We start from the raw sequence: 9,851 nt of genomic DNA on the forward strand, positions 1-9,851 counted from the left end.
GTGTGACCGAGTAAACACTTAAAACACACATTTACTTGGGTAAGCATTACACACACGCACACACACACACAGATGGTCAAAAATGGTGTCAGCTTTCACAGTGGAGTCTCCAGAAATAGCCCCCACCAATCAGGGATGACTTTAGTAGGCACACAAAAGCCCATGATAATCTTTCAATTTCATTGAAGGACGAAACAATTTCAAAAGGAAACAAGACAAAGAGAAATGTCAGAGGCAGTAGCAAAAGGTAAAACTGAGACACGGGGACAGCGCTAGTGACATGCCCAAGAACAGGACAATGGGAAGGACAACAATGAGTTTGAGGCAGTGAGTGGTGGAGTGTATGGCTGTGACAGCAAACAGTAGAAGCTACTGTACTGTGGGTCCTCAGCTCTCCCTCCATGGCTTGTGGAGGGCCCTTGCCAATCCTGAAGTTCATTAGACTGCTGTCAAGCTTGGCTGGGTCTATATGAAGAACATTCTCATCAAAGCATCAGGCACATGCATGGTTAGGAAGATGCTATATGCACAATTATAGAACAGAACTGATTGATACACTCAGAGAAAATAAATCTAAAACATATGAAGAACCAACTGGAACATAACAGTAGCAAGATTTCTTTATTATCACATTCCATAGCTATTTGTATGCAATTTACCTCCCTTTTTAACCACTAGTTGTTGCTTATTGGGGATATGCATAAGTGATTGCTTTATCCCTCAGGTTGCAGCTGTCAGACTGCATGTACTGAAATCACAGAGCTCTCCCCCCTTCTAAAGATAACCAGTTCTTTAATAAATTGTACCAATAAAAAAAAAGTTATTTTGTGAGTCGGTTTGCTCCATAAAACCCATGACTACATTCATTAACCTTTTCTGTATGTTCTAAAGTCAGAAATGTTGTTGGAAACAATAATGTACATGTATTGATTCCATAGGCTACTATCAGAAAGAAGCTCAGACACAGGCATTTTGGTATTAATGACAGGCTAAATGCAAACCCCCAACTATCCACAGTGCATAACACTCTTACACGCAAACAGCATGAAATTCAAGCAAAATACTTAACAATACATTACAAAGGTGGGCCTAACGCAATGTCATTATTGCACCATGATAAACTGGTGCCATAACCAGCCAACCATTTCACACTAATAGGCTAAATGCTATGAGGGCAGGAGGGCATATTGGTCTGCCCTGGCTGCTAATCCAGGCGTAAATCATCTGGGGCCTGGCACTAGCTGGACGAGAAAACTATGAATGTTTGATTCTATTTACTGAACTGACATGGTAGTATAAAAGGGCAGGCTCCTGACTTAGGCACTTGCTGTAGGGCACTTCATCAACTCACCCCTGGCTCAGCAACTGGCTCCCCAGAGATGTATGACCTGGTTGACAGTCATGGGTGGAGAGATTTATGAACCAGGCTCAGGGGCCACATAGACACCCTCTTTAACTAGCAGTGTAAATAAGAGGCATGTCCTGTTGCAGATGACCACATGAGTTGATGGGTTTACAGAATTCATCCACCATGCTCTCACCATTCTAACTTTGGAGGATTCACGTGGTCTTGAGTGCATTCAAATGTGCAGGCCTATTAGTTTTGTTTCACAGTCATATTCTGTGAAAGACTAACACAGCAGTAGTCCTGCATGGCATAGTTGGCAGAGCATGGTGCTTGCAAAACCAGGGTTGTGGGTTTGAGTCCCACAGTGAACCAGTATGAAAAGGTATAAAACTGGATGCATTCACTACTGTAAATCGCTCTGGATGAGGGTATCTGCTAAATAACTCAAATGTGCAGTAACAAAGACACCATTGTGGAAAATGGCATGTGCAATTAACTAGTATGATGGATGTGTGGAGAGTATCAACCCATTGTGCTGGTTGACAGCCACAATCAGTTTGATTACACTTGACTTATCAACAGGACAGTTGCCCTAACCAGTGTTTTCCTGGTACACGTGGGTTCAGTCACAGCCTAGCACATTTGTGGCCACTACCGAATCAATTGGACAAGAGCTTCAAAACAATTGGGACACAGCTGTTCAATTTTGATGATGGTGCATCACCAGGGAGAGTTGGACTGTCTATGGACATTAATTTAGTAATAACGTATACCTTTTATTCAGTTGTCACAACATGTGAGGTGAAACTTCTGACCTCAAATGGAAACACACAAATATATTATATTGTTGCCTAACAGCAAAATAAAAGGGCGCACCCTCAAAACAGCACAAATAAAATGGTGTGCATGTGCCTAATTCTAATAAGAAAAATGTAGGATATATGCTGATCGCAATCAAAGTCAAATGGAGATCGGTGGCCTAACATCTGAGCTTTTAATAAAAATTAATCTCGAGAATGCACGGATTGTAGGCTGTCCCCCTTTTCTCGGACCGGCTCATTTCAGTACCACAGATGGTGGCTTTTCATTCGTCTATCTATATCATATTTGAAGATGACACAGTGGCGACAAGTGCGGACATGTGCCCCTGAGGAAAACAACGGGTTGTGCAAAAATTGAAACGCTTACTGCACCCCACCCCTCTTGTCTCCTATAACGTATAGTACGACAAGCCCTTTTCCCGCATTCAACTAGGCGTAGCAGCGCAAAATATCTGACCGGCAGAAACTCCCCCCACCTTACTTCACTCCCTCACCTGGTATTTCGTCTTCAAAATCCATGTCCTCTTGTCCCTCGTCTTCATTGCTTAACGACCCAGGCATCTTTATCGCATACCAAAAAACCTCTTGCCTGAGAATTAACTGAAAGTTAACCCTCAAAACGCCACTGTTCACCTCGTATTGTCTCCCCGAAAATAATTATTTGGGTCTTGTGTAAATAAAATGTATATCTGTATATTTTCAAGAATGATGACTTCCCTCTTTTTGTAGGAAAACATGTATTTCCTTTTACACTCTTCTCTATCCAAGTCCTCCAGTCTGAAAATAAGAAAGAGACAAAACTGGAACACACATGCCCAGATTGTGACGTCTGGTCTGTTGCCATGACAATCCATCCCATAATTTTCACCACAACTAGTTAAGTCATGCTCCCCTAGTTACCACTTTTACTAGTCGTATGCAGTGCTGCAAGTAGCAATGTCAATGTGTGCATCTCTCCCCGTCTGTCTCTTTGCCCGTTTTCCCAAGCAAGTCTGTAGAAATTGAGGTTACACCAGGATATGGGGAAAAAAACTTCACTCAATCCCCTCCTGAGCCCCCACTTCGCATTTCGTCTGAAATGGATTGGATGCAGTGTAATGTATCCAGTTGTAAGACCATCTAAGTCCAACTTGGTTTGAATAATCGACAAATTTGCGTATTTTAATGAAACGTGGGCTATTATGACAATGGCAAGAATCATAAAGCCAAGTTAATATATATATTGGCATTATTAAACTTGAGGCAATGTGGGTAATTCGTCTTTAAACTTTCAAATATAGGATGCAAATAGCTAGCTGACACAAGGGCAACGATAATATGTTTGTGTGTATTGCATCTTGATTTGAAGGCGGCGCATGTTGAACAGTCAATGTTACAAAGTAATATTCTACAGAGAATGTATTCGTTCCTGAAATTATTGCAACCTACACTAAACTTGTTTGAATTGGCAATTTCAAATATATTATACATTTTGTTTGAGCAATTATTTAGTCAAGGTATACATGCATTCAACAAACTTACTTGCTTTTTCACCTACATAAAATTGCAAGTACGCAGCCAGTACTGTGTTGATTGCTTAGAACAGTTGTCAAGGTTACGCTGCAACCTGAACTCAGGGGTAGACATAACATAGTCAATTTAAATCCGGAAACCACAATTATTATGAAATATTACGCTTTGTATTGGTATTTAGTAACTTGTGGATGTCCATCATCCACCTTCGTATGATATGTTAATTTATTTTATTTTTGAGGGGGTGGATCAGCTTTAATATTGAGGATAGATTGTTGCTTCCATCAATGTAATTGTCTGCATCATTTCCAATCCCTCATATATGTTTTTGATAAATTTGTAGCGCCACCTTTTGCTGCGATTACAGCTGTAAGTCGCTTGGGGTATGTCTCTATCAGTTTTGCACATCGAGAGACTGAAATGTTTTCCCATTCCTCCTTGCAAAACAGCTCGAGCTCAGTGAGGTTGGATGGAGAGCATTTGTGAACAGCAGTTTTCAGTTCTTTCCACAGATTCTCGATTGGATTCAGGTCTGGACTTTGACTTGGCCATTCTAACACCTGGATATGTTTATTTTTGAACCATTCCATTGTAGATTTTGCTTTATGTTTTGGATCATTGTCTTGTTGGAAGACAAATCTCCGTCCCAGTCTCAGGTCTTTTGCAGACTCCATCAGGTTTTCTTCCAGAATGGTCCTGTATTTGGCTCCATCCATCTTCCCATCAATTTTTAACCATCTTCCCTGTCCCTGCTGAAGAAAAGCAGGCCCAAACCATGATGCTGCCACCACCATGTTTGACAGTGGGGATGGTGTGTTCAGCTGTGTTGCTTTTACGCCAAACATAACGTTTTGCATTGTTGTCAAAAAGTTCAATTTTGGTTTCATCTGACCAGAGCACCTTCTTCCACATGTTTGGTGTGTCTCCCAGGTGGCTTGTGGCAAACTTTAAACGACACTTTTTATGGATATCTTTAAGAAATGGCTTTCTTCTTGCCACTCTTCCATAAAGGCCAGATTTGTGCAATATACGACTGATTGTTGTCCTATGAACAGAGTCTCCCACCTCAGCTGTAGATCTCTGCAGTTCATCCAGAGTGATCATGGGCCTCTTGGCTGCATCTCTGATCAGTCTTCTCCTTGTATGAGCTGAAAGTTTAGAGGGACGGCCAGGTCTTGGTAGATTTGCAGTGGTCTGATACTCCTTCCATTTCAATATTATCGCTTGCACAGTGCTCCTTGGGCTGTTTAAAGCTTGGGAAATATTTTTGTATCCAAATCCGGCTTTAAACTTCTTCACAACAGTATCTCGGACCTGCCTGGTGTGTTCCTTGTTCTTCATGATGCTCTCTGCGCTTTTAACGGACCTCTGAGACTATCACAGTGCAGGTGCATTTATACGGAGACTTGATTACACACAGGTGGATTGTATTTATCATCATTAGTCATTTAGGTCAACATTGGATCATTCAGAGATCCTCACTGAACTTCTGGAGAGAGTTTGCTGCACTGAAAGTAAAGGGGCTGAATAATTTTGCACGCCCAATTTTTCAGTTTTTGAATTGTTAAAAAAGTTTGAAATATCCAAAAAATGTCGTTCCACTTCATGATTGTGTCCCACTTGTTGTTGATTCTTCACAAAAAAATACAGTTTTATATCTTTATGTTTGAAGCCTGAAATGTGGCAAAAGGTCGCAAAGTTCAAGGGGGCCGAATACTTTCGCAAGGCACTGTATGTTACGAATTGCAATTCAAACAATATGTTAAGAATTCGCATACATGTACAATATGAAACGAATCACCAAAACGTATGATTTGTTAGGAATTCCAATTTGTTGTGGATAATGCTATCATTAGCTAGCTGACTAATGTTAGCTAGACTAGGGGTTAGGGAAAAGGTTAGGAGTTAGGTTAAAGGGTTTAAGGTTAGATTTAGCTAAAATGCCAAGTAGTTGCAAAGTAGCTAACAAGTAGTACGTCGTTGAAAAGTTGCTAAAATGCTAGTTGTCTTGATGAGATTTGAACATGCAACCTTTGGTTGCTAGGCATTTGTGTTATATGCCCGTTGACCTATCCACCCCAGACTAACCACCCTTCTTTAGTTTTTGTCTTAAGTAACCTTCTGTTTTATTTAACCACACCAAATGTAACATATTATACTAATTCCAGTGTCTTGGATTTACTTTTACTATGTTATGTCTAGTCTATGAGACCAGGCTGGAATGGCACACACAATCCATGTCTCAATTGTCTCAAGGATTTTAAAAAAATATATCATTCTTTAAGCTGTCTTCTCCCCTTCATCTCGATTGAAGAGGATTTAACAGGTGACATCAATAGGGGATCAAAACTCTTACCGGGATTCACCTGGTCAGTCTGTCATGGAAAGAGCAGGTGTCCTTAATGTTTTGTACAGTTAGTGTATGTTACGAATTGCAATTCCTACTGAAAGAGAGCTACTGACACCGCCCCCAGATAGAGGAGAATAAAGCAGCCAAAGAGTGAACACACACAGGGAACTTTATTCACATACAGGAAACGATGAATATGGGGATGCATATGGGGATGCATATGAGAATGTACATGGGGATGGTTCTGTAGGAAAGGTAATGGTTCTGTAATGGACCGAAACCGAGGTAATGAATACACACATACTGAATGAATATACCAGGGCACAAATCAAGATACAGAATAGAGCAGTAATAAATGTCAAAGGACTGTATAGAAGGTATATGCTATCTGCAGAGTATTATAGAACACAGAAAACACAGAGGGGCAACATAAAATACACAATAGTAGTAACCAACTATGAAGAACAATATACAAATATCACACAACTCACTTTGGGCACCCATCCCATCTCACAAGTTCAGAGATATGAATGAGTCCAGTTGTTGATGGGCAGAGACAGAGATGTTGCTCTCTGCCACTGCTTTAGGGAGACTGGAGGTATTGTGTGACCTGTATAGTCAACCTAGTAACCTACCTAGCAACCTATCAGGGCACAGGCCACAAAGGTCAGAAAGAGTTTGAGAGGCAGGTTTATGGTACCCCGTAGTGCAGCTAAGGGGTTGTGAGGTGCTGATAAGTCACCAGCAGGGAATTCCTAACAGCCACCCCTAAATATGAGCAGCATATTTACGCCACCCCATCAGAGGCAGGCAAGAAGCAGCCAGGGGACAGAGTACTGAGGTTGTCCATATTGATGGCACTTCAGAGTAGGGCCAGCCCACTGCAGCAAGTCAGGTGCTGTGGGGGCTCCCCCACAGAGGCGGGCCAGGAGTGCCCCCATGTCCAGGGAGGAGAGCAGGCCCAGCGGCAGCGACTCCCCAACTGAGGCAGGCCCCAGCAGCGGAGAGCAAGCGCGGTGGTGTTCCCCCACAGGGGCTTGCTGTTCCCCAGTAGAGGAGATAAGGCCTGGCTGCGACGGTTCCCAAACTAAGGCAGGCAAGTCCCCCAGTGCAGGACCCAGGGCAGGTCCCAGAGCAAGGCCCAGATCAGAAGGCAGTGCTGGTGAGTCCAGGGCAGATGGTGGATCAGCTCGGACCCCAGGAGCAGGAATATGTAGTGCCTCTGAGACAGGACACTGGGGAGTCAAGTCTGGGTAGTCGCCCGCGATTAGGTCTGGTGTGTCCCACACAGTCACGTCGGGGGTTGAGTCCAGTAGCAGCAGGACCAGGACTGGAGATCGGTCATGTGGTGCATGCTGGGCAGGGGCATCCCGGACAGAGGCATCCTGGACACCCCAAATGAGACCCAGGGCTGTGGATGGGTCAGGTGAAGCAGTACTGTCAGTAGCTGGTGATAGTGGTGTGGCTAGGTCTTCCCATGGGCCCAGGTCAGGGCTGGACCGCTCATCAGAGGTAGCAGCAGACAGGTCCAGTGCTGCTGGAGGGTCCCCTAGTTCAGGAACAGGCTGAGAGTCAGAGGCAGGCATGATCTGGTGGTGGTGAGGAATTGGGTCCTGTCAGCAACATAGGCTCACTACCCCGTGGCAATTCTGCTGCAGTCGCATAGACTGCCCGAGCCAGGGAGAGGGCTCCCCCAGAATCCACAGCAGTGGAGGGGGGATCGGGAATGACATCTGTAATAGACTCAAGCAGGCAACTCCAGAGAAATGTGATTGACCACATGAAACAAAGGAATATTGCAATATTTATTGTTTAGAGGCGCTGCATTTGAAAGCAGATTCGAAAAGTCATTGCAACCATAGAGATCCTATTAAATTACTTGAGGGGCTGTCATAAAACCTCAAAGTTCCAGAATTGGGTGAAAATGGCAGCCAGGGAGAAATCCAAACCAGTCTAATTGGAATGACAGGCAGAGGCATAATCCAGATTTTTCTGGATTATGTAAAAGTAAGGTGTATCAGAAATTGTGTAACACAATTGTCAACCTAACATATTTTCATATAATTATAAATACAGTTTATACCGGTTTTATACACATGTTCTGTATAAATAGCCTCTAAAAAATATGTAAACAGACCATAAATGTCTAAATTGTTTTCTTGGAAAGCTGTGTGCTATTATTTATTATTTTTTATTTAACCTTTATTTAACCAGGTAGGCCAGTTGAGAACAAGTTCTCATTTACAACTGCGACCTGGCCAAGATAAAGCAAAGCAGTATGACAAAAACAACACAGACTTACACATGGGATAAAGAAACATACAGTAAATAACACAATAGAAAAATCTATATACGGTGTGTGCAAATGTAGTAAGATTAGGGCGGTAAGGCAATAAATAGGCCATAGTGGCAAAATAATTACAATTCAGCATTAACACTGGAGTGATAGATGTGCAAATGATGATGTGCAAGTAGAGATACTGGGGTGCAAAAGAGCAAATAATAAATAACAATATGGGGATGAGGTAGTTGGGTGGGTGGGCTATTTACAGATGGGCAGTGTACAGGTGCAATGATCGGTAAGCAGCTCTGACAGCTGATGATTAAATTTAGTGAGGGAGATATCAGTCTCCAGCTTCAGTGATTTTTGCAATTCGTTCCAGTCATTGGCAGCAGAGAACTGAAAGGAAAGGAGGCCAGAGGAGTTGGCTTTGGTGATGAGCAGTGAAATATACCTGCTGGAGCGTGTGGCACGGGTGGGTGTTGCAATGGTGACCAGTGAGCTGAGATAAGGCGGGGCTTTACATAGCAAAGACTTATAGATGACCTGGAGCCAGTGGGTTTGGCAACGAATATGAAGCGAGGGCCAACCAACGAGAGCATACAGGTCGCAGAGTGTTGGAGGCTATTTTGTAAATGACATCCCCGAAGTCAAGGATCGGTAGGAGAGTCAGTTTTACGAGGGTATGTTTAGCAGTATGTGAAGGAGGCTTTGTTGCGAAATAGGAAGCCGATTCTAGATTTAATTTTGGATTGGAGATGTTTAATGTGAGTCTGGAATGAGAGTTTACGGTCTAACCAGACACCTAGATATTTGTAGTCCACATATTCTAAGTCAGAACCGCCCAGAGTAGTGATGCTAGGTGCAGGCAGCGATCGGTTAAAGAATATGCATTTAGTTTTACAAGAATTTAAGAGCAGTTGGAGGCCACGGAAGGAGTGTTGCATGGCATTGAAACTCGTCTGGAGTTTAGTTAACACAGTGTCCAAAGAGGGGCCAGAAGTATACAGAATGGTGTCATCTGCGTAGAGGTGGATCAGAGAATCACCAGCAGCAAGAGCGACATCATTGATATATGCAGAGAAAAGAGTCGGCCTGAGAATTGAACCCTGTGGCACAACAATAGACTCTGCCAGAGGTCCGGACAACAGGCCCTCCGATTTGACACACTAAACTCTATCTGAGAAGTAGTTGGAGAACCAGACGAGGCAGTCATTTGATAAACCAAGGCTATTGAGTCTACCGATAAGAAGCCTTGGCCAGGTCGATGTAGACGACGACACAGTACTCTTTTATCGATGCCGGTTATATTGTTTAGGACCTTGATCGTTTAGGACCTTATAAGACACAATATCACTTTTTACATTTACAGTGCCTTCAGAAAGTATTCATGCCCCTTGACTTTTTCCACATTTTGTTGTCTTACAGCCCGAATTTAAAATTGTATTAAATTGATTTTTTCACACAATACCCCATAATGTCAGTGGAATTGTTTTTCAAAATGTTAACAAATTAATAAAAAATAAAACGCTGAAATGT

The 9,851-nt window shown here is 42.7% G+C and overlaps 1 protein-coding gene across 1 annotated transcript in view; it reads right to left on the reverse strand.

Moving 5' to 3' along the window:
• LOC139413451 (chromodomain-helicase-DNA-binding protein 5-like) overlaps nt 1-2,887 on the reverse strand; it is a 38,640-nt gene extending 35,753 nt beyond the window's left edge. The window contains exon 1 of the mRNA XM_071160869.1: nt 2,664-2,887. Within this exon, the coding sequence (XP_071016970.1) occupies nt 2,664-2,730 (67 nt within the window). The 5' untranslated portion in view covers nt 2,731-2,887. The remainder of the gene's footprint in view (nt 1-2,663) is intronic.
• Between the last annotated feature and the right edge of the window lie 6,964 nt (nt 2,888-9,851).

Source organism: Oncorhynchus clarkii, chromosome 7, assembly GCF_045791955.1.
Source record: "Oncorhynchus clarkii lewisi isolate Uvic-CL-2024 chromosome 7, UVic_Ocla_1.0, whole genome shotgun sequence".
Taxonomy (NCBI): Eukaryota; Metazoa; Chordata; class Actinopteri; order Salmoniformes; family Salmonidae; genus Oncorhynchus; species Oncorhynchus clarkii.